Source organism: Micromys minutus, assembly GCF_963924665.1.
Source record: "Micromys minutus genome assembly, chromosome: 10".
Taxonomy (NCBI): Eukaryota; Metazoa; Chordata; class Mammalia; order Rodentia; family Muridae; genus Micromys; species Micromys minutus.
This window is the reverse complement of record NC_137979.1, coordinates 43,824,867-43,852,835: the sequence shown is the minus strand read 5'-3', so window position 1 is coordinate 43,852,835 and position 27,969 is coordinate 43,824,867. Positions and strand designations below refer to the sequence as shown.

Below are 27,969 nucleotides of genomic sequence, written 5' to 3'. Positions count from 1 at the left end.
TGGAGGAACCTAGGAGGAAAAAACAAACAAACCACAGATCACCCAAACCAAAGCTTTTCCTATCATGTCACTGTCAGGGTTTGTGCATCAAGGGTGTCTGGGAGGGTCTTCCCTATAGAGGATGAAGAAAGAAAACCAGAGGAGGAAAAAGTAGAGGCAGAGGCTGTGAGGAGATCCTAAGGCAAAAGTGAGCATGCTCAGAAGGCTATGGTGGCTGTAGTGGTTTGAAGAATTATCCTGTCAGGCTTGGGCCATAGGAGGGAGTGTGACCCGGTGTGGAGCCCAAGACTGCCTGCCCTTAGACGAAGGCTGCCAAGACACGTTTCTAGGCCATAGGCTAAGAGCAACGTTGAGCCTTGTGGATCTTTTATAGGAAGCCCCTGAAGCTATCTTCAGCTTCCTGGGGACAGAGACCATGACTCCATGTGCCTTCTTCAGTGTGCTCAGCATCCTTGGGGACTCTGAAGAGACAAGGCCAGCCACGTGCAGAAGAGAAGAGGGAGGGCTGGGAGGTAGGGAAAGCACTGAGGGCTCCACAGGAAGCTGAAGTCAGGGAAGACATGGAGCAGACACGGAGCAAGCTGAACCTGAGTGCGAATCAGTAAGGCTGTGAGAAGCGCTCAAAGACCCACCAATGGCTGTCACCTGCCGTCGGGCACTGTGTTGGGAGTGGAGGCAGGCAGTGGAGGTCAAGGTAAACTCAGACTGTAAGTGGTAGAGATCAAGTAACTTTGCACACCAGACACGGGGACAAGTGGAAACGTGGACTAGGAGGAAGCTCAAAATGGCTGGAGGCAGCGCTGACAGAACCTGCTTCCAGACCCACCAGGGACAAGATGGCGTCGTGCGGTGGGTGATGTGGGCAGACACAGCTGGAACCACCTAAACACCTTTGTTCTTCAAACACGACTACAGGTAGGGTGGAACAAGGAGATATTTGGGGAGGGAGGGGCCAGAGTGGGCTGGCTCCGGGCCTTTGGTGAAGAATGCTTTTGTGCCTTGCTTACATACATGGATTACCTGAGAGTCTTCATACAGGAGGCCAACTTCAGAATCAGTGAAGGGTTTTTTGCTGAGTCTAACGTATGCTCCAGAGTCTGAAGATGGGGGATGGGGCCCAGTGGTTAGAGGCACTTGCTTTACATTCACATGGTTCTGTGTTCGATCCCCAGTAGAGAAAGCATGTGGCTAGGGAGAAATAAGGCAAAGTGGGACCTGCTGCCTAGTCTCTGCCTTCTCTTGGGAGAGAGGAAACAGCATGGAAATGGAGATCTGTGAGGAAAAGAAAATCTGTGTGGTGGTCTGAGAGGGCTTATGAATGAACTTCAAAGACTCCATCAGCAGGGCAGGGGATATGGTCTGGTGGTTTAGCGTGTATGAGGCCTTGGATTCAATTCCAGTACCACAAAGGGCAAACAAGCAAACGCAAAGGGCCCCTGTTTCTGTCTGTGCCTTTAATATGAGTAACAAACCTTAAAACAAAACAAACACACGCCGCTTTAATCCCAGCATGCAGAAAGACAGAGGCAGGTGGGTTTCTAGGAGTTGGAGGCCAACCTGGTCTACAGAGTGAGTTCTGAGACAGCCAGGGCTACACAAAGAAACCCTGTCTGGAGAAACCAGAAACAAATAATCAAAACCCAAAAATAAACAAACAGAAAAATTGTCAGGCTTTAAAAGGGCTGAATCTCTCAGTTCAAAACTAATGGTGCCATTTGGGTCTGGTGGCCCATACCTGTGAGCCTAGCACTTGAAAGGTAGAGGCAAGAAGACCATGAGTTCTGAGCAAGGCTATTTGAGACCCTGTCCCCAAAACAACTAACCACCCAACCTCGAAACTACTAGTGAATTCTAGGTTTTCTCACTGTCCCCATCCACACTCTCCAGGTGCTCTTCATGATAGGACCTCTGGGAAGGATAGAGCTAGCTAACTACCTCCAGTTTTTGTCCTAGAAGAGGTCTCCACCCAGCAGGATAGTCAGCCCCACCTCCCCAACCAAAACCCCTGCACCCTAATGCACCTGAGTCACTGAACCCGGGCGGAGTCCTTGGCTACACAGCAAAGCAAGCCAAACTGGAAACTGGCCTGGGAACAGAATGTATGGGCTAAACAAGTCTTATGCAGATGTAAGTGTGTGCATTTCCAGAGCATCTCCCACAGTCGCTCCCTTAGGGCAGTCCTGAGGGAGAATGGGGCTCAGTGGTAGAGACTGCATCCAATGTGGGGGGCCCTGGGCTTGATTCTGAGCACTGAAACAAACAGGAGAGTGGGGGAAGGGAGCCCTTCATATAAGCCAGTGACGGTCCAGGGCAGTACCAGCTTGGCTGGGCAGGAGTGAAGAGACCAGATTTGGATCAGGGCCTTTAAGGCGTTCACCACGACAAAGGAAAGGCGTACCTAAGAAGAAAGGGAACTCCTTAGGAAAATATCTATGTGTTTAGGAACTGTGACACCTTTCCTTGAGAGAAAAGACTGGGGAAGCAAAGAAGGAGGGGAAAGGCATGAGAGAAAAGAGTGTGGAGGGTGTGTGTGTGGGGGTGTGTGTGTGTGGCATGAGAGTGGAATGCACACACATGCACGTTTCAGTGTATAAGAGTGAAGGACCTGGTTTAAGCAGAAGCCTTTGATTTTATACAGGACATAGAGTCCCAAAGAAGCAATGGTGCACGGGCATACGTGTGCCCTCGGAGGCCAGAGCAGGGCATACACTGGGGGTTCTGCGCTGTTGCTCTGTCTCACAAGGCCTGGAACATGGCAGTCAGCAAACTCCAGCCATCCTCCAGTCTCTGCACCAACCTCACAAGTGAGAGATGGGATTAGAGATGCTGAACTCCAGCTTCTCACATCTATCTTCCCAGCCCAGTGAAGGATTTTAGCTATTGCTCGAATAGCATCAGATGTTTGGCGTTTCAAAATTAACCAGAGAGAGGTAGGCTGGTGATTCTGAATTACTACGTTCTAAGCATTTGGCTCTTTATTGTTTATTTGTGTGTGTGTGTGTGTGTGTGTGTGGTTTTTGTTTTAGACATGGTTTCTCTGTGTAGACCTGGCTATCCTGGAACTTGCTCTGTAGACCAGGCTAGCCTCAAACTCAGAGGCCTGGGTCACTACCACCCAGCCTGGCTCTTTATTTTGTTATCACTTTATCTCAGCAACCTTTCCTTCGAAGTGACAGGAAGGAAAAGAAGGAAAAGAAGGATACAAGAGGCTAAGAGAAAACATAATGGGAGCTGAGGGTATAGCGCAACGGTAAATTCATGCTTAGTGTTGGGCATTTGATCTTCAGCACCACAAAAGGTCCAAATAAGACCCCAGCAGGGATGTGTCTATGTGCCTTATCTACCTGTGATCAATGTCTCTCACATGTTGATTTGGGAAGCCTTGTTACGTGCTCTTATACGTTAGTTTACCGGGTGTAAAACATTTTTTTTCTCACTGTGGGTTAAGACAACAATAAAACAAAACAAAACACCAGGAAGGGCACTACTCTGTAGCGGAGGTGTGAGTGCTAAGGGTCCACTGCAGGTCGGGTATGGGGTTTCCTGCCCACACGCACGTCTGAAACCAGCGTGAATTTCCTCTCGGTGCCACGCGCAGCCTGCCCAAGTTAGTTGTCCGCAGAGGGCCTGGAAGAGAAAGATAAACCTACCTGGGGTGCCTGTCAAGCGCAGCACCTCATTCGGGAGGAAATGAGGCAGAGACCAAGCAGGGGCGCTAGGACCCCTGCGTGTAATTCTGCCCACCTGGGGCGCAGGTTAAAAATGCAGATTCTAGGCACCCCCACCCCGCCTCGCCTCCGAGCAGTAGCGAATGTGATTAGGGACGACCCTAGGAATCTGCTTTTGATAAAGGCCACGCCACTCGCCAGTCTGGAGCCGAGTGCAACAGGGAAGCTCTGCGAAACATTGGTGAAGATTTAAGAGGAGCTTGAGATGACATAATGACACACGGTCCCTTTTAAGAAGTCCCAGGTAACCCAACTCCCGCCAGGTCATCGACTCTCCACAGGCGACGGTGGGCGAGGGATTGCATTCACCGGGCACTGGGCACCAGGTATCCAACAGCTACACTAGAGCCTCTTCACGCCACTGTATAGAGAGATGTATAAGCTCTTTATGGGGCATTTCACAGTAGCACTTCTGATTGGCTTTAGGGCAGATCTATCACTCATCTTCTGGGTTAGAGGTGGGTGGAAGGTCAATTATGACCAATACAGAACCACTTCTCAGCTAAGCCCCTCCTCATCCAGCTTCCTGTTGCTGTCCATCAACCTCCTAGCAGGCGGGACTTTGCATCCTGCCAGTTGGCTAAAGGAGACGTCGTTCATTCCTCAGTTAATTTCCGGTTGGTGTCTACTACCGTCCATCAGTGACACTTCGTAACCCTATTGGCCAGACCAACGTCACTCTAGATGATTCCCAATGATTGGTTGAAAATGCTGTCGGTCCCCAATGTACCGAGCGTTTATTGGTGAGAGCTGCCGTCGCTCGGGCGGTGGCGGGCTCCGGGATTGGCGGGTGCTAGGCGGGCGGTGTCAGGCTCTCGGTGGCGGCGGAGGCGGCGGAGGCCAGGGAGGAAGATGTCGTAATGAGCGGTGGGTCCTGGCGTTTGCCGGCGGTGTCTTCCCGGCCCTTGAGGGCCGGGAAGACGGGCAGAGTCCTCGGGGAGGGGAGGCCGGAGCCGGGGGTGCCCCTCTGGGACTGGGACTGGCGCCGGGGCCCGGCTTCGGGAGGGGCGGGGGAGGAAGGATTCCCGCCCGGAGGAGGAGCGCGGCTGGCCGGCCGGGCGGAGGCACCCGGAAGGGGGCGTTAGACTCCCCGCCCCTCGGAGCCCCGGGCGGGAGGGCGGCGCTTCCGGGGCTGGCAGGCGGCGCGGGCAGCGGGGCGAGCCTGGTACCCCCTTCGCCCCCTTGCCCAGGTCGCGCTCGGCCTTCAGCCTGTGCCTGAATTTACTCCACGCAGGCGGCCGACGCCCCCTCGGGTTCGTCCTGTGGGCAGCCAAGGCTTGAGACCCAAGTGGTGCCAGTCAGATGGGCCCTGCTGGTCTGAGCTGCAGCCTGCTGGCCGGGCCACCGCAGTCCCAGACGGTGTCAGGACCGGAGGGAACGTCCTAGACTGCTGACTGAAAAACGGACTTTTAATGTTTATGCCTGGGTCCTTGAGCCTGCGGCTAGGTGTGTGCAAGCTCTTGGAATAGAAGTTTGAGAACTTGTTCCCAGACTATGGCCCGATGCCCCTTGCAGGAGGTGGGAGGGGTGGGGTGAGGCAAAAATGCACTGGAATTCCAAGAAAGCGTAGGCGCTATCGCTCGTATGAGATGACCTAAGAAATAAAATAGATGCTCGCTTTCTTCCTCCATCCGCGTTGCTGGCTTAATGGTGCTCAGCTTCCTCCCTTCCTTCTTAGGTTTCTTTCCCAGTGCCTTTCTAATTTTAGTAGAAAAGGAAGTGTCTTCTGCTCTGGGCATTTGAAAACTTGTACTCACTACATTGCTTGGTTTTGATTCTAATAGTCTGTCATGTTTCATAATTAACCTGATCCAGGGGAACTCCGTTTGTTTTTTTTCTCCTGAACTTTCCCCCTTTTAGGAGGTTACTGGATCATTACATATCAAAAACGTTTGGGCCTGTGGAGGCTTGTCAAAGAGAGAAGCAGACCATAGCCAGTGGGTCTGTGAGCTACGAATTGGCCCAAGGTCCCCTTTTTACAGATTTCCTTGCAGAAAGGTGATTAACATTTAAGTGTGTGCTAGCAGGAATGTCTACAGCTGTTTTATGCTGTGCCCAGGTCCTGGGCATCACAGAGGACAAAGCCCTGAGTTGACCCCCACCCTCTGCTGTGATGAAGGTTGAATCTTGATCCCCACAAATGTTAGACAAGCATCTTTATAGCTGAACTGTATTGTCAGCGTAGAGCTGTCCTGGGTGGAATTTTTGGGCTAGAAAGGTTAGGGTGAGCCAGCATAGTGAAGCAGAGGGAATGAAGGAGCCCAGACCACAGTAGCATTTTCCATTATTGACACAAAGAAGTCCATTGTCTGTAGTGATGAATGTAACTGCAGTGTCTTGTTTTCTTTTAAATTCTTAAGGACAATGAAGGGAGCTGATCTCAGAACCTACCAGTAGGGCTTATGCCAGTGTTCCAGTGGCTTCTTATTTAGGTGTTAGGGTGTTGAAACATAGTCTTGCTATTAAGCCCTGGTTGGCGCGTATTCATCCTATAATCTGTGTAGGCCTTGAACTTGGGATCCTTATGCTTCAGCCTCTCAAGTGCTGAGGTGTGGGTGTGTACTAATTTGCTTGGTTTCTAGTGACCAAACAGATACCAATACCAGTTAGCATGAGTTTTCTTTGGCTGAGGTGATTGGTGAGTTATCTAATTCTAGTCCCTCTACTTGGTTGTACAGAGATTTCCTCTTTGGTTAAAACCAACAGCCATAAGGATAAACAAGCTGTTCTAACCCCATTATGAGCTCCTAAGCTAGGCTTCTAAAGATACAGACTCTTTGCCAAAGAAAACTAACTAGGATTTGTCCATAACCGGATCTTCTGAGCACCCAGCTGCTCTGAGGGAGAAGAGTTTGACATCCCTGTTGATACCACATAGATGGCCTCTACTTAGATTTAACTTAAACTTTCGGCTGGATCACTGAGAAAGCCCAGTGGGTAAAGACACTTGCTGCCAAGTCTGATTAAGTGAGTTCAATCCTTGTATCCCACCTGAAAGGAGAGAAACAACTTCAACACTTATGCACACAGACACCCCCCACAGACACAGAGAGAGCAAAACCAATACATGTATTAAAAATTATCAAAAACCTTGAGCCTGTGGATGCCTGTTAAAGAGAAGAAAAGCAGTAAAAAGATCATGCCTTTCCCGTAGGTAGGGAAGTTAGTATTTTGGTCTTGAATATCGTTTTAGAGAAGTTATATTCTCTTGTACCAAGCAGTGACAAGTCTGACCATCGGTGGATATGTGGCAATCCCGAGCTTTCTTTAAGAAAGTGTTGCCCAACTGTAGCCCTCAGAACAACTTTGAAAGCTCCTTGCAGCCAGCTAGTAAACTCTAGCAGTTTTCTAGACCCTGAGCACTCCCATTTCTGTAGAAATTGCACATTTTTTTCTGAGTTTCCTTCAGTCCATCTCTTCTTTGTTCTATCTACACTCAAACTGGAAACTTTGCTTGCAGACACTGGAAATATCAGTCATTATTTTAGATCAGTGGATCGTGGCCGCAGAGTGGAAGAGGCAGAGAGACCTTGCTGTAAAAGCTGTATGGAGTGTTGTGAGCACATGTGATTGGCAGCATTATGTGGCCCAATTTTAAGCCTTGTGGGCTGTGAACTTGGAGTAATCTCTTAGAAGGTCATATACTTCCTTATGTTTATTGGGTGGCATGTCTGGACTGTCCTTTTGAGTGATTTAAAGGATTGTGAACTTCTTCCCAGGATGTACTAAACCAGGAACCCAGGTTGGGGATGATTGAGAATTTGAGTCCACCCTAGGTTACTGAGTTGCAGGGTGGGGGTGGGGACATAGAAAGACCTTGTCTCAAACGAACGAACAAACACAAGGAAATCCCCACAGGGTAGGCCAGATAAGTAAGTGGTTCTGCTTGGAAGTGCACGTGACAGCTGTTGGTGCTTGTGTGCACTACTGTGAGTACTCCTGCACGCCCATCTCCCTCTTCTTCCACAGCCTGCTTTCAGGCCTTTGTTTCTGAAATGTCGTTCCAGTTCTGTCTCTCAGGGAGCTTCATAACCAACAGATGTTTCCATGAGCAGCTTTCCCGAAGGTCCCAGGGTAGAAGGGTCATGGTTGTTTCAGAGCCTGGTGGGAAGGTAAAAGTGGTTGAAAGTATGAATGGAGCCAGGCTAAGTAAGAATGGGGCTCGGGGGTCGTTCTCGATGTCTGGTGTCATGTGGATTTGTTCCAGTTGACAAATGAAGTAGCAAACTTTTTCTACTGCTTCATGGGACCCTGAAGGTAAAAACAAAACACTGGAGCAAGCTCAGAATCAGCACCAGCATCTTGGGGAAGCCAGACCTCTTAGTATATTTCTGGAAGACTCTCTGTCATTGTCACAAGCATCTCTATGCCTTTCCTCAGGGTGCACTCCAGGCTGGTATGCTCCAAGATAAGCCATTGCTCAGTACAGGGGTTGCAGATGGCCAAAGTATTCCCTCTTGCTGTTTCTCTTTGTGCCCCAGAGAGAGCTCCTGGCAGCATTGAGACCTCAAGCCTGTCACATCACTGCACAAGCTTGTGTGGAAGCCCAGCCACTGGAGTCAGATGTTGGGCATCTCATCCCTTAGCTACCTCTGTTTCAACACCAAGACTGCTTGCTGGGCTACCCAGCAGCTGCTACATTACAGTGCAGAGGTTTAGCTTGGGTGGCCAAGGCTAAATCCTTTGAGATGCCAGTTTGCCTCAGTGTGGTGATTTAGTTTGCCTCAGTGTGGTGATTTAGTTTGCCTCAGTGTGGTGATTTAGGCCCTTCAGGTGCTGTTCATGTCAGCCACAGGGTGAAATTGGGAAGGATTAGCAATCACTGCACATTTCTAAATGTCTTTCTAGAACTTGGTCATTGGCTTAGGGTTGTCACCTCTCTTGTGAGATTTGGTAAAAATCACAAAGTGGCTCTTGAGAGTGGGAATAGGGATTAGGAAATAGCTAATAGGTCATGCGACTAAAAGTGAAATGGTTCTGCCTCTGGCTTATGTTTAAGTAGAAGTTGTAGGAAGAACAACAACCAAAAAAAAAAAACAAAGACATTTTCCGGGTTTTAGAAGAGTAAGTGGCAAGCCAGCCTTCCTCTTCTCCAGGCAGACGAAGCCACTACTTATTTCAGAATCTGGTCCTATCCTGGAGGAGCTCAAAGGGTGACTCACGAAGACATTGCCTAAGCAAAAAAGGGAGCCTGTTTGTGTTTAAGGAGACTTTTGGGGGTGACTCCTGCTTTTATTTCTCTCGTTCTCTACGACAGAGTTCTAAGTCCCAGTACTCTTTTTTTTTTCCTTTTATTTATTTTATGTGTGTGAGTACACTGTAGCTGTCTTCAGATACACCAGAAGAGGGCATTGAATCCCATTACAGATGGTTGTTCTTAATTGGAAAGGCTTTTTATGATTTCCTGGGGCAGCTTCCATCGTGCTGAAGCGTTCCCATCATCCTGTTGCCCCCAGATTGATGCCTTGTGACCCAGGCCACAAGCAAACTAGGAGTGACAGCAGTCATGCTTGGAAGAAAATAATTCAAAATGAGACAGAAAGTGTTCACATTTAGATGTTGTCATGGTCTGACGTCCCCCATGTGTGTGCTAACTGGAAATGGCAGACGTGTAGCCTGGAGCTGCAGTGCCATCTGTGGGGCTGAAGTGCCTGACCTGCTGCAGCTCACACAGGCACGGCCACACTCACTGTATACTGGGTACTGGGGATGGGACCCCAGGAAAGCACTCTAGCACCTGAGCCACACCCCAGCCCTCCTTAGATGCTAAACTCCATTTAGCATCACTCCCTCTGCCTTCCTTCAGGATTCATTTATTCATGAATTTATTAAGCAAATATATAAAGCTTCAACTGTGTGCTAAGTTCTAAAGGTCCATTAGTGAGGAAAAGAGACACCTTTGCCTTTAGGAAATTTGCATTCTTAATAAGACAGTAATTAAGTAACTAATGAGTACTTGCTGGGAAGCAGTAAGTGCTAAGGATAAAAATAGAGTGGGAGGGAGGGAAGATGTGTGAAAGACAGTTTCCACAGGGCGTTCAGGGACGCATTGAGATGGGGACTTCATGGAACCCTGACAATGGCGTGCATTGAACCAGTTCTGTCTAGAGTGACCCAAGCAGATGTGGGTGCAAGCACAAGGACCTGACACAAGAGCCCAGGAACTTTGGGGAGGACAGGAAGTCAGGTCAGATAGGCCTGTGCATGGTGGTTGGAGCTTCTGCTGTCTGATGGGATGCTCTTGACAAACTGAACACGGTAGTGATGTGGCTTCAGTTATGTTTGATGTGTTGAGAATAGACTGACAGATCAGTGGCCTCAGCTGCCCAGATACAGACATGGATTTAGGTGATGCTGTCAGGGTAAAAGTCTCATGTTTGGAGTGTAGTTTGAAGTTAGAGCTAGATGTGTTTGTTGCCTCATGTGGAATAAAACAAAAATCAAAGATAACTCCAAGGTCTTGGGGTTGAGCAGTTGGAAGGATGGGGTTAGTTCGCCGTTCGAAGAAGAGGCATGGAATTAGGAGCTGTCAGAAACATGATTCAGGGCTGCATACATTCATTCAAGATGCCCACTAGCATGTTCAAGCGAGGATGTCAACAGCAGGCAGGAGGCAAAGTCTGGAGACGGAAACTCAAGCGTCATCATTCTATAGTATCTGTGTAGCACTGGTTTTGAAAGCCATGAGAATTGATGAAATCACCAGAAAACAGATAAGACAGAAATAATAGGTCCTGGAGTGGAGTCTGGGGCTTAGAATTTAACTGCCTAGAATTTGAAAAGAGAGGAAGAACCATAAGAGATTTAGAAGTAACCTGCAGGTAGGAAAGCTGTCTTGGGAAACCATAAAATAGCTATTGCTAGGACCAAGAACAGTCGGCTGTCAGATCACAAAGGATGAGGGCTCAGGTCTAGCAGTTAGCGGTTGGATTCAGTAACATGGGGTCTGGTAGCACTGGCAGTTTTGGTAGGAGGAATGGGGTATTGCAGCCTGGCTGTAGCCAAGGTCAAGAACAACTGAGAGTAATTAGGAACAGCAAGTACAGAGCTGCCTGACCTTAGGATGAAGCTGTTTCCTGAATAAATTTTTTTATTTGTTGTTTTTTCAAGAAAGGGCTCCATTGTGTAGCCCTAGCTGTCCTGGACTCTCTTTGTAGGCCAGGCTGGCCTCGAATTCACAGAAATCTGCTTGCCTCTACCTCCTGAGTGCTGGGATTGGAGGTGTGCACCACCACACCCAGCTTCCTTGGACACATTTATAGTGAATTGAAAAGACTGGAAGTCAAACATGTATTTTAATACAACCTTTCAAATAATACAGCAATGTTATGTTGGTTTAAAAGCCAGCTATAGTGAGTGGTGTACATCTGTATTCACAGCACTCCAGAGGTGGAGGCTGGAGGATCAGGAATTCAAGGTTATCCTTGTGTCCATAGTGAATTTGAGGCCAGTTTGAACTCTATGAGACCCTACCTCAAAAACCAGACTCAGGTTTGCTGAGAGTTGGACAAAGTCATTTACCTCAAAGTATTTATAATGAAATGTATATCATGTAACTTACTGAATATTAAAAGTAGAAGACATAATTCTGAGTATACTGTCTTGCACTATGATGTTGAAAAGTTAAGTTGGAAGCCTACTGGTTAGTTCAGTGCTTCAAGGTGTTAGCCTGTCATATCAGGCAGAGTCTAACAACATGGGTTCAATCCCAGCACCCACATGGGGTGGGTTGTCCAAAAGTTGTCCTCTGACTTCCACGTGTTGGCCATGGCCTATACAAACGTGCACACATGTACACAGAAATAAAATATGTTTAAGATGTAAAATAAAAGGTAAGCTTTTTTTTTTTTTAACCATAGGAGTGAGGAGTCTACTCAGTGACTGAAGAGTTTGAGAAGTTGGGGATCGCAGCTCAGAAAGGAAGGGTAACTTCTTGATAAAGTCCTCTGTACATCTCAGGGTCATGGCTGAGTGGTGGGGTCAGGCTGGGATGGAGAGGATATCTGTTCTCTCCTTTTGGCCTGTGGCATTAAGTAGCATCTGCTCAGAGTTCTGCAATGAAAGGCATGAGCGTCATCTTCCTGTGTTCAGTTTTCCGGACAGTTTGGAGTCTGTCCCAGCCCAGCTTGCTCCCTCCACCCTCCATCCAGGCTGATTCATTCACCAGTTTCCCTGGAGGTCCAGTTTTGCTCTTTAAAACCAGCCGTGGCTTGCTTTTCCCTCACTAGTTCTGAATTCTTCCAGGCTGGGCAACTGGGAAAGCCTGGCCTTAGAAACTGCTTTACTGGCTTATGGCCCAGCCAGACTGACCAAAATAGCCACCAGAAGGACTGTTTGTGCAGAGTGAATTCCTGCTGGGGAAATACCATAGTGGAGGGCCAGGAAGCCATAGCTGGGAAGGTTTAAAAAAAAGAAGAAGAAGAAGCCCAGTAGCCTAGGGTCCAAGTGTGGACTTTGAGCCCGTTCCATCTTAGGACAGCCTGATAGCCGGGGCTCAGGGTCCTTCTTGTTAGGTTCTCCCAACCCAGTCGGCCAGAGAAAGCCCACCCCTCCTGCACAGAGCCATCTAAGTTCCCTGCTCTGTGGTGAGGCCACTACAGAGCATTAACACCCAACAAGGTCATCTGCTTCTGGAGAGTAAGTGAGAAACAACCTCTAGGGATTATAAACCTCCAAAGGGAGAGGGCTTGCTTCTGGCTCCCAGGAGAGAGAATGGCTGACAAGGAGGGAGGAGGCTGGGTGCTTGGTTCTTCTAAACTTATCAGAAGAGCTTCTGTAAACTATGGGGGAGGTGTAGTCAGGGGGAGAGGCTGGATAGTGTTCTGGGTTTACAGTCTTCCAAACGTGACTGGCTGGATAAAGAGAGTGGGCCAGAGGTTAAAAAGCTGCCCTGGAGGCTGTGGGTGGGAGTTCTGCCTGAGCTGAGGAATCATTTAAGCTAGGACCATGCCTTGGGATTGGAGAACAGAAAGGAGAGAAACTTGTACCAAGAATGATGAGGACCCAATTATGTACCAGGAGGGTGATGCTCAGGGTCCTGCTGGGATTCTAACTACACATTCCAAAGACTCTGTATTCTCCCCGTCTCCCAGACCTGTACCAGGAACCAGGTCTACTATCAGTAGTTCAGTGAAGACCAACACAGCTTACTCAGAAGAGCAGGTCCTTACTCCCATACCTTAGGCCTGCTCTCACTGTAATAGGTGCTGATGCTAGCAAAAGTTCTGACTGACTTCATCTCAGTCCAGAAAGGACCCCAAGAACATGATATACCAGTTACAAAATGGCTGTCAATAAATTTTGCTAGGAAGGAAAATGAAAACTGGCCTAAAGGTGCAGGCATCTGCTGAAAGACAGAAGAGCCCTAAGCAAGGGAAGGGTAACTGATAAGCTCCTGGGATCCAAAGGGAGGGCTGTGGAGGCTGGGGAGGGGAAAGAACAAACAGGTCAGGAGGGAATGCTCTGGGTTGGGAGTGTCTGGCTGACCCAGTGAAGGGCCACAGAGGGCTGGGCTGAACACAGACCTGGGAGTGAGCCCATGGAAGCCGTCTGAAGCCATGTGAACAAAGAGTTCCCCAAGGAAAGAGAGCTTGGGTGAGAAGGGACACTTGTTGAAGAATGTCAGTATTTTAGTGATGGAGTGAATTTGGAGGGGCGGCAGACACCTGGTAGCAGCAGCTGAGTTGTGTGGAGGAGGCGTGGAGGGGATGGCAGGAGAAGGCAGGAGAAGGAGTGGAGGCACGTGCTATGAAGAGTCTGGAAATTAGGTGCTTTTCCGTTGGCCTTGGGTTCTGTTCAGCCCCTCAGTTACTTGATACTCCTTCCTTCTTGCTGCCTTGTTCAACACCCTCAGGACTTTTCCTCGGGGCTGCGATGTGCCGGTCATTACTGCTTGTATTAAAGATCACTGCCAAACTTCAGCTTAGAGATTTAGGGAAGTCTTAGCTGAAATGGATTAATGATAAGATGCAGATTCTACCACTGAGAAACACGCACTCTTTTTCTTTCAAGAATATTTGGTAAGACTGTGATAGGCTCAGCGGAGGAGGATAAGGTGATTGCCGCCAAACTTGATAACCGAGGTTCAGTCACTGGAGAACCCACGTGATGGGAAGAACTGGGTCTAAATTGTTCTGTAACTTTCATATGTTACAAACACACACAAAATAAATACATGTAAAAAAGGAGAGATATGCAGTAATCCTTATCACCCATATTGCTAAATTGTAGGTTTTGATGACCACATACTGTGACACTGTTAAAAAATGGTGGATGTGCTAGAAATAGTTCAGTAGGATAGCATTTGCCATATGTTTGTGAGGCCCTGGGTCCAACCCCTAGCACAGAAAGAAAACTGTAGCATTGTGGCAGTGGTGTGAAACAATTACAGAGTTATATCTGAGCCCCTCTGCGGCTTTCTCTTCCACTCAGTGCTTTCAGTAGTGTGGAGGGGAGTCAAGCATGACTTAAATCCACATTACATGTTCTAAACACAGGGTGCAGATGAAGTGAGGCTGCTGGGAAGAATCTGCGGGTCTGTGTCTGTCTTTCCTTAACCACGTCCATATCCACACACCACCAGAAGTGCTTCTCTCTTTCTTTCTCTTTTTCTTTCCAGGATAAGAACTCTGCAGTGGCAGGGAAAGTTTTCTCCCATTTGATTGCCCAGGGACCACACAAAGCTCTCAGTGACCTAGAAGACACCCACAGTGGTTTTAGACTAAGAAGTATTTCATGGCCCAGCTGGGTAGGAAAATGAAACTAAGATGAGGTACGCAGCTGGGTAGCAGCAACCCATAGCCTCAGCAGGAGGCTCCGCTTCACCCTCTGACCCAGAGGCTCTCAACCTTCCTACCGCAGTGACCAGTCGCTACAGTTCCTTGTGGTGTGGTGACTGCCAAACATAAAATTATTTTGATGCAACTTCATAACTGTAATTTTCCTATTGTGAATTGTAATGTGAATGTCTGATAGATATGTGGCTCCTATGAAAGGGGCCAATTGACACCCCTTCAAAAAGAGTCAGGACCCACGGGTTTAGAACTGATGGCTTAACTCTGGAGCTCAACCAGGTTTCCAAACTGATTGATCCAGGGCTACAGCAGGAGAAAGAGGTGGTTAGGAAGTGCTGATCTGTCTTTGCTCCACGTTTTACTCTGCCTCGCTGCATGTCTGTGTTTTGTAATACAGGAAGGGCATCACTCTCTGAGTTTTGTTAAATAAACTTGAATCCTTGAGAGCCTCCTAGGAGACTGAATACCTTCAACTAACTCTTCGTACGTTTTTATCAACACAACATGGCCTGAAGGTTTTTAGTTTGTTTGTTCTGTTTTACTGTGCTAGGTATGTAACCAAGGACCTTGCACATGCTAGGCAAGGTCTCTCTCACTTGATCTCCCTTGTATCTCAGAAGGATAAACATTTGAAAGAAAATTTAGTTCAACTTTTCACTCCATCTCCAACAATATACATCTTGTCTCTGGTTAAACAATTTCAGAGAAAGGGAACCGCAGAGGCACCTGACTCTGTCTTTCAAAGGTATCTTCAAGTTAAACAGAAACCTGGCTTCTTGAACATTCACACAGGTGGCTTGGTTTTGTCCTTTGAACAGAGTTAAGTACCAGGGTCAGAAGCTTGAAATTCTCTCATTGGAAATACCCCTTACAGTGGGCCCAAGACTCCAAATATAGCCTGGTGTGGGGAATAATATATGAGCAATATTATTTTTCTTGTCTTATAATTGAATTTTTTAGTTTCTTTTTAAAGGCTAGACTAGTATGATGATCCTCAGTGAGTAAATAATTAATTAATTAAAATACAATGACAATTACCAGAAGAAAAACATGTCAATAAAAAGATCCAAGATGCCTGTGGTCCCTGGTCCTGAGCCCAGTCTGAGGTGGAGATACTGTGGCTTATACCTACCAACCCTTAGCCCAAATAATCTGATCACCCTGCCTTCATTTCCTCCTTGTTCACAAAAATACTATGAGCATTTCAATGTCAGTTGAAACAAAATGCATGGTACATGCTCTTTACCAGTGGCTCCATCTAGAACCTTTAAAAGCAACTGGCTGTGTCCACAGGACTGTGTTTTGCAACTGGGTGCTTTTACCTGTGGTTGTTCCTTCATGGCTGCAGTGACTTTGCAGAGATCTGTGTCTGTAACATGTCCACTTTGCACAGAGCTGTCCTCTGGTTTCACAGTCCGCAGCATCTGCAGGATCTCCCTCGCTCTGCAGCATTTCACAGGCTTGGGGCCTGGTGATCACTGAAGGCACTGTGTTGCTTCCTAGCCAGTCTGTTTCCCCTTTACCTTTTATCTTTCAGGGGACTGGAAAAAAAAAATGATTGTGTTTCTCCCTGAGCTCTGTCCTCACTAGACTTCTGACATGGGCTCAGTTTCTGAGTTTTTATCCCGTGAATCTCCCAAGCACTCTTTCTCATCTCTGTTTCCTGAAGTTTGCTTTCCTAAAGTGTGAAATAGCAGTCTGACTTCCCAGTTGCTTTGCCTTAGTGATTTATAACTCCACCATGGCAGTCTTTCACCCCGAGCACTTGCACTTCCGTTTTTCCTTTGTTTTTTTGGAAATGGGCTCAATGTATAGCCCTTGCTGGCCTGGAACTCACTATGTAGACCAGGCTGGCTTCAAATTCTTAGAGATCCACTTTCCTCTGCCTCCCATGTGCTGAGATTAAAGGCATGTGCCACCACATTCTATCTCTTGTTTGCCCTTTATTTGTTTAAAATTTTATGTGTGTCTTTTCCTGCAAGAATGTTTTATACCACTTGCGTATGTACAATGTGCACTGGAGGCCAGAAGAGGGCATCATATACCTTGGAACTAGAGTTACAGAGGATTGTGATCACCATGTGGGTGCTGGGAATTGAACATGGGTCTTCTAGAAGAATAGCCAGTGTGCCCTTAGCCAGTGAGCCATCTCTACAGCTCCCAATCTTGTTTACCTTTTAAGTCAAACTGAAGTGCAAAGTAGAATTTCCTTTATTAGTCTCTCCCTTATTAAAAGTAAGTGGCCTGGTGGCACACACCTGTAATCCCAGCCCTTGAGAGGCTAACGAATGAGTTCCAGGACACCCTGTGATATGGTGCAAGATCCCTGTCTCAAATAAAGTAAAAATAAAACTTAAAAATGATAAGAGGATACAGCGATCCCTTAGTACCCACAGGAGATTGGCTCCAGGAGCTCCTGGAGGTACCAGGACCCACTGATGTTCTTATATGGTGCATAGAAGTCACATGTAAGCTACACATCTGCTGTATACCTTAAATCATCTGCAGATCATGTAGCACCAACATTTTTTTGGTGCATATTTAGTTGAATCTGTGGCTACAGAACCTGTGGCTATGGAGGTCAACTATCCAATTGTGGGGAAGTGAGAAAATGCAGTGAGATGAGAAAAAGTCTGCCAGCTATTACTCTAAGTACACAAAATGGAATTCTCACTGTTCGTCTTATGTGTAATTGTTAGCTCTGCCTCGGCTGTGACCTTTACACTGTGTAAATCCACTTAAAGTGGTGCTTCTCAGCCTTCCTTACAATCCTTCAGTACAGTCTCTTGTGTTGTGGTGACTCCCAGACATTATTTTTTTCTGCCACATCATAGCTGTAATTTTGCTACTGTTATAAAGTGCAATATAAACACTTTAGGGAAGAGAGGCTTGCCAAATGGGTCACGACCCATAGGTTGAGAATTTCTGATTTAAAGGAATTGCCATCTACTGGGGGCCCTTGTTTGAAGGTTGAGCCAACAACCTTTAGAATAGGACAGGTATGTCCTGCTGCTCAGGAATGCTGGCCTAGCCTTTCTTCACTCCCAAACTGGTTTGCATCTAGCTCCAGCTGGATTGAGCTGGTAGCTTGCTTTAGAACAAGACTTGGCTAGAGGCTCTGCCCAATTCAGAGGGTGACCAGTGTCCACCAGGGGGCACTCTGGACTCAGCACAGCCAGTCCTGACCCAGGAGCCTCCCAGTTTTCCCAGTCTTAGATGGCTGTGGGACAGTATGGTTAAGGCAGGCCTGGCCTGAATAGATGAGTGTAAGCAAAAGAAAAGGGGACCTTGCAGGAAAAGTAGTTAACTGCTGGAAAAGCAACAACAGAGGCAAAACAAAAAAAAAGCTGAAGCTTGGGGCCTTGGGTTCTCTTCAGGGGTTTTTACATGGCTCCATCTTTCTCCCGACAGATTCACAGATGAGCATGGCTGCCACTGCTGCTGTCAGTCCCAGTGACTACCTGCAGCCTGCTGCCGCTACTACCCAGGCAAGTGCACGGTGGACTGCTGGAGTGGGTTTTCCGCCTCACTCAGACCCATTTGCCCTCGCTGCAGACACCCAGGGACATAGGCTTATTCTCATTTCTGAACTAAGACTTTTCACCCGGCTAAGATGTCACCGTTGGGCCAAGCAAAAAGAGCGCGTTACACTTGGCCACGGCTGTTAGTAAAGTCCTTGCTGCACTTGCATGAGTACCTGAGCTCAACTCCAAGTACCTGTGTATAAAGCTGAGCTGGGCTTGGAAGTGCACATCTAATCCCAGCACTAGAGAGGCAGACACTGAGGTTTACTGGACAACTAGTCTTGTCCAGTCAGTGAGTTTCAGATTCAGTAGGAGACCCTGCTGAGGTAAAGGAGATGGAGAGACCTCAGTGGCATTGAGTACAAGTACTTAAATGATCCATAGACATAAATGTAGGCAACACACCTAAATACATTAAATAAACAATTTAATAAACAAGGTAGAGTCATAGAGTGAGAATTTAACATTAGGCTCTGGCCTCCACATACACTGATTCAGATATACTCACGTACCCTTCACACGAACACACATACGTGTACACAACACACTCCAGAACAAAAACAGAAACCCCTTATCGAAAGTGAGTTCATGTCATCTTCCCTTTCAATCGCCTCTCTTCTCCTTCCTTGTGCTGAGTTGGTTGAACTCCATCTAATACCTGGGTGTGTCATTATCTCTGCTAACACTGGGCCAGCAAGGCCAGTGGGGGAACAGCCTGTGCTGTTGGTCTGTGTTTAGAGCTGCTGCTGGGGGTTTTCACCCTTAGTTCCTTTACCTCATAGAGAAACCAGCAGGAGGCACTGCAGTGTGTGTGTGTGTGTGTGTGTGTGTGTGTGTGTGTGTGAGAGAGAGAGAGAGAGAATTTGCCACAGGAGTGGGGAATAACTCATAGGATTAGGTAGCTGCTGAGAAGAGAGGATCTCGAGGGCCAAGTGTCTAGCTACTCCGCCCATCTCACTCCTTTCTTCTTCTGATGTTTGCAGGACTCTCAGCCGTCTCCCTTGGCCCTGCTTGCTGCGACATGTAGCAAAATTGGCCCCCCAGCTGTTGAAGCTGCAGTGACACCTCCTGCTCCCCCCCAGCCTACCCCAAGGAAACTGGTCCCTATCAAACCCGCCCCTCTCCCTCTCAGTCCCTGCAAGAATAGCTTTAGCATCTTGTCATCTAAAGGAAATATACTTCAGATTCAGGGCTCCCAGCTGAGTACCTCTTACCCTGGTGGGCAGTTTGTGTTTGCGATCCAGAACCCCACCCTGATCAACAAAGGGAGCCGATCAAATGCAAGTATCCAGTACCAAGTTCCTCAGATTCAAGGGAGCAGTTCACAGACCATCCAGGTGCAGCCCGGTCTCACCAACCAGATCCAGATCATCCCAGGCACCAACCAAGCCATCATCACCCCGTCGACATCTGGCCATAAGCCCGTCCCCATCAAGCCGGCTCCTGTCCAGAAGTCAAATACGACTACCACCCCTGTGCAGAGTGGGGCCAGCGTGGTGAAGCTGACCGGTGGGGGTGGCAACATGACGCTCACCCTGCCACTCAACAACTTGGTGAACACCAGCGATATTGGGGCCCCTGCTCAGCTCCTCAGTGAGAGCCCTCCCACCCCATTGTCTAAGACTAACAAAAAAGCTAGGAAGAAGAGCCTTCCTGTGTCACAGCCATCAGTAGCCGTGGCTGAGCAGGTGGAGACGGTGCTGATAGAGACCACGGCAGACAACATCATCCAGGCAGGAAACAACCTGCTGATTGTCCAGAGCCCTGGTGGGGGCCAGCCAGCTGTGGTCCAGCAAGTTCAGGTGGTGCCACCCAAGGCTGAGCAGCAACAGGTGGTCCAGATCCCCCAACAGGCACTGCGGGTGGTGCAGGCTGCCTCTGCCACCCTCCCCACCGTTCCCCAGAAGCCCTCCCAGAACTTTCAGATCCAGACAACTGAACCAACACCAACCCAGGTACCACAGTCCCTCTGCCCTGCCTCCCTCTCCTCTGCTCACCCTTTTGGCTTGCTTTTGAAACTGAGGCAGATCATCACCAGATCTGATGGGAAGCTGGAGTCACCATCATTTGGGGTGGGCAGGAAATGGCTTCTACCCTGGGGTCTCTTCAGGTCTTAGGCCACGTAGTCCTAGTGTGTAGAAATCAGATGGAACAGGGATATCTGGTCTGGTTTTTCTTTCCTTATGGGGTAGCTCCAGGTCAGAACGGGCTATATATACTTTGATAATAAAGTACGTCTAACATGAGACCACATATAATAGCAAGCATGAGAGCTTGAGCCAGAGCCATAGGATTTGTGTAACATAAGGAGGTTCAGGAGATGCTGGCCACTGCTAATGACAAAAAAAATAACGGGAGGAGAGGGCAGGCCTTTTTCCCCCTGTGTCCCACATGGGCCTTCACCTTACTGCATAGCCTAAGCTGGCTTCAAACTTGGACTCCTCCTGCTCCAACCTCAGGGCTGGGATTACAAGTGTGAGCTATACCCTTGCTTCTTTCCACCTCTGCTTATTCTCCCTGAGAGACAGTTTCTCCTTTTGTTCCATTCATTGCATGTGCACACGTGGGCATGTGAGCGTGTTTTCCCCTTTAGTCTAGATTCCTCTTAAGGGAGAAAACAGATTCGTGTTCCTGAGCCTGCCATGTTCCACTCAATATGATGACCTCTGGTTTCTGGGAGTGCGTTCACAGCTGTTTCTGCTCTGCAGCTGTCAAGTGAGCTGGCCATTCTGCCAGCTGTTCAACTCTTGTCTTAGCTGCCGAGTGACCTGCCACCTTGCTGCTTTGTACCCTGCCTTGACAGTTGCTCAGCTGCTCTTTCCTTTCTTCCTTCCTTCCCTTTCTCCTTCTTCCCTTCCTTCCTTTACTTCCTTCCTTCCTTCCTTTTTAGACCAGGCTGGCCTCAGACTCAGATCTGCCTGTCTGCCTCCCGAGGGCTGGGATCAAAAGCTAGCACCACCACACCCAGATGCTGCTCCTTTATGTCACCAGCTCAGCCCACTCTAAAAGCAGACAAGACTAGATGAGCCTAATGCTGCTCGAGGCAGACCGGGCAGTAAAGGAGGCTCCAGAGCCATGAATGACAAACTGCTCCTTCCCCAGTGTCTGCTATCTACAGGGGAATGATTGTAAGAAGGACTGCTCAAAGGGAATGTTTAAAAGTTAAGTCAGGGGCTGGAGAGATGACTTAACGGTTAGGAGCACTGACTGCTCTTCCAGAGGTCCTGAGTTCAAATCCCATCAACTACATGGTGGCTCACAACCATCTGTAATGAAATCTGATGCCCTCTTCTGGTGTGTCTGAGGACAGCGACAGTATGCTCATATACATTAAATAAATCTTGACAATGAGTCAGCATTCAGAAGGCTGAGCCAGGCCCAGTGATTTTAGCAACCAAATGGAGCCATGCTGTGATTAACATTCTCAGTACCCACCCGCAGGAGAGGGGACCCTCACCTAACTCAGGGGTCGGGAGCTAGCAGAAGACAGAAGGGGCAGGTCCTCTCCTTCCTGCTCTCCAGTTACTCAGCCAGCCCACTCACTACCTCAGAGAAAGAACGAGTACAAAATGGTGGCCTACTGCAGAGCTGGGAAAAAGATGCGGCTTCTGTGTGTATTAAGGGACGGCAGGTTCATGTTATCCTTTAAAAACAGTCTTCAGTGTCCAGGAATTAAAAACAACCCCAGTTAAAATCACAGTTTTACAAAGGATTTTTTTCTCCCTGGATCATTTAAGCATACACTGCCACCAGGGTCCCCCTCCCACTTCCAAATGCTGTAACTCTCCCGCACAGGCACAGCCCTGTCCACACTGCAGCCGCCAAGCCTGAAACTCACTGGTGCGATGCTGGTGTCTAATGGGGAGGCACCACTCGGGTTTCACTGCTAAGGACTCTGTCCACCTTACATGCAGTTGCCACATGTCTCTGGTCAGATCTTTCAGAAAGAATTCCTCACACCCCCACCTCCACAGAACTGGGAATTACACCCAGGGCTTCGTGCACCCTAGGCACTTAAGTGCTCTACCACTTGACAGTCGTGACCTTGAGACTTTTGAAGGTCAGAGGCTAGTTTTATAGAATGTCCTCGAGTTTGTGTATGTGATATTCCCATGAGTGGGCTCAGACTGTGCATGTTTTAGCTGAAGTGTCCCAGATGCTCTAAGGCAGTTTGAGATCTGTTTGTCCTATTGTTGGTGACAGAGTGGCAAAGCTGGGGAGATGGCTTAGTGGGTGAAGCATGTGCTGTGCACGAGGACCAGCGTGTGGGCACACGAAGCTGGCTGCTGTAGCTATCATTGCCACCTCAGTGCTCACAGAGATGAAAGGCAGAGAATCAGACACTCCATGAGCCAGCCAGCCGGGCATATGCAGTAGTGAACAAGAGGCCATCTCACACGAAGGCTCACACCCAAGGTTGTCCTGTGACTTCCACAAGTATGCTACAGCACACGTACACCCATACTCTCACACATAAACACACACACACTGAACATAAAATTTACTTTTCTTCCTCTTTGTATTTCATTAGTATTTTGAAGAGACATTTAAGATAAATATCACGTTCCTCTTAAACAATTTATCATCTTACTATGTATAAGTGGTTTACTTGCATGTATGTTACATGTACTATGTCTGTAAGCATAGTGTGTGAGGTCATGAGAGGGAATCAGATCCCCTAGAACTGGAGTTACAGATGATTGTGAGTTCTGTGGAAGAGCAGTCTGTTCTCTGAACCCCGTCCACCTCTCCAGCCCTCCTGTTTAAAGACGGTTTTGCTGTGGTTAAGTTGGCCTCTGTGTCACTGTAGCCCTGCTAGTGTGCTTTTTTAAACTAATCTTGCAGCTTTGATATTTAGCAGTTAATGTTTCCATGCTAAGCAGATGAAAGGCTTGGTTGCAGGTCAGTAACCACTCATGCCAGTTTAGCGTAGGGCATCATGGGCCCTGTTAAACATCAGTAGTGCATACGTGTGTTCTTGGGCTGGATGAGATGACAGAGGTGTCCCAGTTCTCCCTTGGACAAGGAAGGTCATGCTGCCATCTCTCTTAGGACACTCTTTTCTCTGGCCCCTCAGGTTTATATCCGTACACCTTCTGGTGAGGTACAGACAGTCCTTGTCCAGGACAGTCCCCCAGCAACAGCTGCAACCACACCAACGGTCACCTGTAACAGCCCCGCACTCCGAACTCCCCAACTGAGTGGCACCAGCAAAAAACACTCAGCTTCAATTCTCCGCAAAGAGCGACCCCTGCCAAAGATTGCACCTGCTGGGAGCATCATCAGCCTCAACGCTGCACAGCTGGCAGCAGCCGCGCAGGCCATGCAGACCATCAACATCAATGGTGTTCAAGTCCAGGGTGTGCCTGTCACCATCACCAACACTGGCGGTGAGGGAAAGTCCTGAAGCCCGGAGGGTACCGGCAGCAAGGCTTTGCATTCAGCACATGGGAATCCCAGTATCAGCCGTGAGCATGCTGTCCATCCAACATGATGTCCAGCATTTGCCTGGTCCCCCTCAGGTCCTTATAGTAGTACTGTGAGATAGTAAGTCACATGACCACATGATAACTGCAGATGTTGAATAATGATGAAGAAAAGATGTGTCCAACTAATATACAAACTCACTTGCCCAGGTCAGGTGACTAAGTCATGAAGTCAAGACTCCTTTTGGGGGTTGGGGGTTATGCGTTCAAGACAGGGTTTCTCTGTGCAGTCCTGGAACTCACCACAGACCAAAACAGCATCTGCCTCCTGAGCGCTGTGATTAAAGGCATGTGCCACCACTGTCCAGCTAAGGAAGGCTTCTTAAGGAGAGTGGCTACTGTTGAGAGTGGGAGGCATGGAAGGGTGTCCTGGGCAGTAGGACTGGCTTGTGCTATACAAGCACTGAGGATGATATGAGCTGTGCATGCAGCCCCGAGAATAAGAGGGAGGGACTTGGGAGATGGCTCAGTGCTTAGCAACACTGGCTGCTCGTCCAGAGCCTGTGTCTAATTCCCAGCATCCACATGGTGGCTCACAACAGTCTCTAGCTAGTCCCGTAGGATCTAATGCCCTTTTCTGGTATGTAGACATACACACAGACAAAACATCCATATACATAAAATACAACAAGAAATCTTTAAAATAGAGATGGGGGAGCTGAAGCTGCCTGGCATGAGCTCATGGCTGCCCTCTAGTGAACGTCTAGCACTTTATGTATTGGGTTTGTCCACTTTTAGGAAACAGAGAGGACAAGGAAGCCTAGTATGATTGCTCCAAAGCCCTTGAACAGAAATTCTTAGGCGAGTTTCCAGCTAGCAGGGGTAGAATCTCAGGGAGGCCTCTGGCCTTCACTGCCTCCATCCAGTGTGTTAGGCCCCCTGAGTCTTCCTTAACCCAAGAGAGAGAAGAGCTAGCCTGGGCTTCCTTTCCTGAAGCATGCCCTTCTCTCTCCCATAGGGCAGCAACAGCTGACGGTGCAGAATGTTTCTGGAAACAACCTGACCATCAGTGGGCTCAGCCCCACCCAGATCCAGCTGCAGATGGAGCAGGCCCTAGCTGGCGAGGCCCAGCCAGGGGAGAAACGGAGGCGCATGGCCTGCACATGTCCCAACTGCAAGGATGGGGAGAAGAGGTAATATGCCCAACCTGGGCCAAACCCACACTCCTGTTCCACAGGCCACTCAGTGGGACAAGTCTTGCCCTAACTTCCTGTGGCTTCTCTCCCTTCCCTCCTCCCACTTCCTCCCCCAACTCTGAACCCAACCCCCCAGGTCTGGGGAGCAGGGCAAGAAGAAGCATGTGTGCCACATCCCGGACTGTGGCAAGACTTTCCGGAAGACATCCTTGCTTCGGGCCCACGTTCGCCTGCACACTGGCGAGCGACCCTTTGTCTGCAACTGGTTCTTCTGTGGAAAGAGGTTCACACGGAGCGACGAACTCCAGCGGCATGCTCGAACCCACACAGGTCAGTTAACCTGTGCCCTCGTCTGCCCTTTGTCACCCTTGCCTGTTTAGGAGCTTCTACGCTATCCACACCACCCAGACCCCAAAACAAATCCCAAGTAGTGCTTAAGTATGCCAGATACTGTGTTAGCATTTGCAGATAAGTCAGTTCCAGTAAGGCCTTGGAGGGTTACCTCAGTGATGTCCACCTTGCTAAGGCTTGGACAAGTGACTAGTAGTGGGTAAGCTGGGTTCCAAGCCTTGGGCTCTCAAGGCCACACACTTTTTTGCTTAAGGTCCTTCTGGTTCAGCCTCTGTACAGCACTGTGAACTAAGCTACCATGTTTTCCTCCTCTCTTGGCCTGCCCCTCTTCGTTTTGGAGAGAGAACAGTAACCAGATGTGTAAGTGTCCCAGGCTGCCCTTGCAGTAGACCTGCCTCAGACTTCCGGCTGTTGGGATTATGGGTGTGAGTCATCACACTCAGCTTTTTTTTAAAGACAACATTTTGCTGTGTAGCCTAGGCTTACCTTAAATCCATGGCACTTCTGTCTCCTAACTGCTGAGCTTACAGGCCTGCTCCAATATGCCTGGCTTACTGCAAGCCTGCCTTGATGGCAGCCTAAGTTTGCTATTAAGGTTGCTATCACTATTATGTGCTTTAATGCACACTATAAAAAGTGCCACGCTATAGAAGGTCCCTTAAAGTTGTCCTGGGCATGCCCAGTGGTCCACACTGGCAGATTCTGTTGTAGTGAATGTTGCCCTGCTGAGCAGACACTGGAGGTGGGGACATGCCTCGGCTCCTGGTGAGTCACACCCCCTCAGACACAGGGTGTGTCATTGTGGTCTAGACTCAGTAGGTGCTCAGGGCTGAGAAGTCTTACTGCAAGGAGGAAGGTGTTGATCAAGGTTTCAAGTCCATGGGACACAGTCCAGACAGAATGAAACAGGTATAAAGCTCAAGGACAAGCAGCCTGGGCAAGGACCGAGGAACAGACCAGAGCGAAGTAGGTTAGATGGGCAGAGAGGTGTGATCAGTGGACGACAAGAGGGGCTGTTGGCGGAGTGCTTAGACAGGCCAAGTTGGCTTTTCCAGGGGACCTCACATTCTGGGGCCTCTCCCTTTTGAGGCTGGGACAGTGACACTGCATGCCCTTTTTGGTAACAGTTATTTCTTCTTCCCAGGGGACAAGCGCTTTGAGTGTGCCCAATGTCAGAAGCGCTTCATGAGAAGTGACCACCTCACCAAGCATTACAAGACCCACCTAGGCACGAAGGGCTTGTAAAGCTGACCGAGGCAGGAGGTCCTGAAGATGGAACACCCTCCCCATCTGATTGGCCCTGGGTCCATGATGGACAGGTGCCCACAATTATCCTGGGCAGCCCTCACCCCACTCCTGTTCTGTGGCTGTGTCCCCACAGGGAGGGACTCTATTCCTGTGTTCTTCTCCTTCCAAAGGCTCTGCCCTTCTCATCATGAGCTCCTGGCCTCCCAGGCTATGGACACAGGCCATGCCCAATGAGACGTTCTAAACCAGGACGCGTGGGGACCCTTATTTCCAAAGGAAAAAAACATACATTTCACTCCGTCGAGGAGCAAAGTGAGCCCCCTATCCCCACCCCAACCCTTCCTCAACACTGCCGAGTCCCATTGTGCCATGGCCCCCTTCCCCCCACTGTGCCTCCTTGTCCCCCTTAACTCCTCCTGGGCTGCTAGGGACACCCTGGGGCCCTGTACCCAGCCTCCCACTGACACTCACCTCTGGGAGGTGGGAGGCTGCCTCCACTCCACTGCCCAGCCCTGCCCCGGCTCTCCTCCAGACATTCCAACTTCCTATGAAAGGTCAGATGCCGAGGACTCCCCACTCCCTCTTTTCTATGGAGAACGTTGCCTTATACTCAACTTCAGATGATGAACACTGTGTACGTGTGTGCTTTAAAGACATTTTATTTAATTGCTCCCTTCCTTTCTTTGCTAGTCGCCTCCCCCCTCGCCTGCGTTCAGTTTAGGGTTGGGGGCAATGCTGAGCATAGGAGGGTCTTTTTTTTTTTTTTTTTTTTGGTATTGTTTTTTTCTCACTTTAACAATTCTTTCCTAAATGACATTTCAACTCAAATCTGGATTCACATGAAAACACCTTTCATCCCGACCCCCTCCACGCCTTCATCACCCTACCTGCCCAAGCTCCATTGTGTACAGTGTATATTGTATAATAGACAATTGTGTCTACGACATGTTTTAAAAAACATATTGCTTGTTATTTTTGAGGCTTTTAAATTAAACAGAAATCCAACTTTATTTTTTGTTGTAACTGCTTGAGGATGTTTTATTAATTAAGTGAAGGTTTGTTATCCTTTATTAAGATGTATTTTGTTGGTCAGTACTGGGCTAACAAAAGGTTTCTTGCTAATAAATTTAGTTGCCCGAGGCAAAGTCTGCGTTTGGCAGTTGGGCTTCCTTTGTGTTATGTCAGAGGTCTTACAAGGACTCCCGAGGAGGGAGCTGTGTACTTCATTTACCCTCCTGGTCCTGGTCCCAAAGGAGCCCAGCTCTCGGAGCACCTGTGAGGACCTATGGAGCCCAGAGACTAGTGCGGTCTCTGCTTTTTTCTCCCCCTCCCAGTCTTGCTTCAAGGACAGAGGCAAACCCTAAAAGGACTTCCTGAGGTGGCCCTACTGTACCTCTGTCCCCAGCCCTGAGGAAGGCACTTGCCTCAGTCAGAAGCTAAAGGAATCAAGAGCCTTGGCCCACAAGGTTGGGTTTGCAGGAAATACTGTTCCCACAGAGTGGGAGGTATTGGACCAAGCAGGTTCGTCAGGGTTAGCTCTGGGTTTGAGTAGGGTTGTAGAGCAGAAATTTCGTTGGGGACCTTTTCATTTTGGCAGAACTACAGAGAAGTCTAGAATTGTGATTTACAGAGTCAGGAAGCCTTGGGTGCCTGAGAAGCAGCAACCAGGCTGGAGAAAGAGGCAGTCTGCCTCAGACATGGAG

At 48.7% G+C, this 27,969-nt stretch overlaps 1 protein-coding gene across 2 annotated transcripts; it reads left to right on the top strand.

The window, feature by feature from the left end:
* Positions 1-4,520: 4,520 nt before the first annotated feature.
* SP2 (Sp2 transcription factor) lies at positions 4,521-27,307 on the top strand. 2 transcript variants are annotated; one of them, XM_080922311.1, is made up of 8 exons: positions 12,250-12,365; positions 14,347-14,499; positions 17,933-18,009; positions 19,029-20,000; positions 23,123-23,435; positions 24,490-24,664; positions 24,804-24,997; positions 26,163-27,307. In XM_080922311.1, exons 3-8 carry the CDS (start codon positions 17,941-17,943, stop codon positions 26,261-26,263), a joined length of 1,824 nt encoding a protein of 607 aa, XP_080778437.1. In that variant the 5' UTR covers positions 12,250-12,365; positions 14,347-14,499; positions 17,933-17,940; the 3' UTR covers positions 26,264-27,307. The 2 variants fall into 2 exon arrangements, with proteins under 2 accessions (XP_080778438.1, XP_080778437.1); XM_080922312.1 differs by lacking the exons at positions 12,250-12,365; positions 14,347-14,499 and adding an exon at positions 4,521-4,595.
* Positions 27,308-27,969: the final 662 nt, after the last annotated feature.

Coding starts and splice junctions, on each gene's coding strand:
- SP2 (XM_080922312.1), top strand. Junction 20,001..23,122: donor CTGAACCAACACCAACCCAG/GTACCACAGTCC, acceptor CTGGCCCCTCAG/GTTTATATCCGTACACCTTC. Junction 23,436..24,489: donor CACCATCACCAACACTGGCG/GTGAGGGAAAGT, acceptor TCTCTCCCATAG/GGCAGCAACAGCTGACGGTG.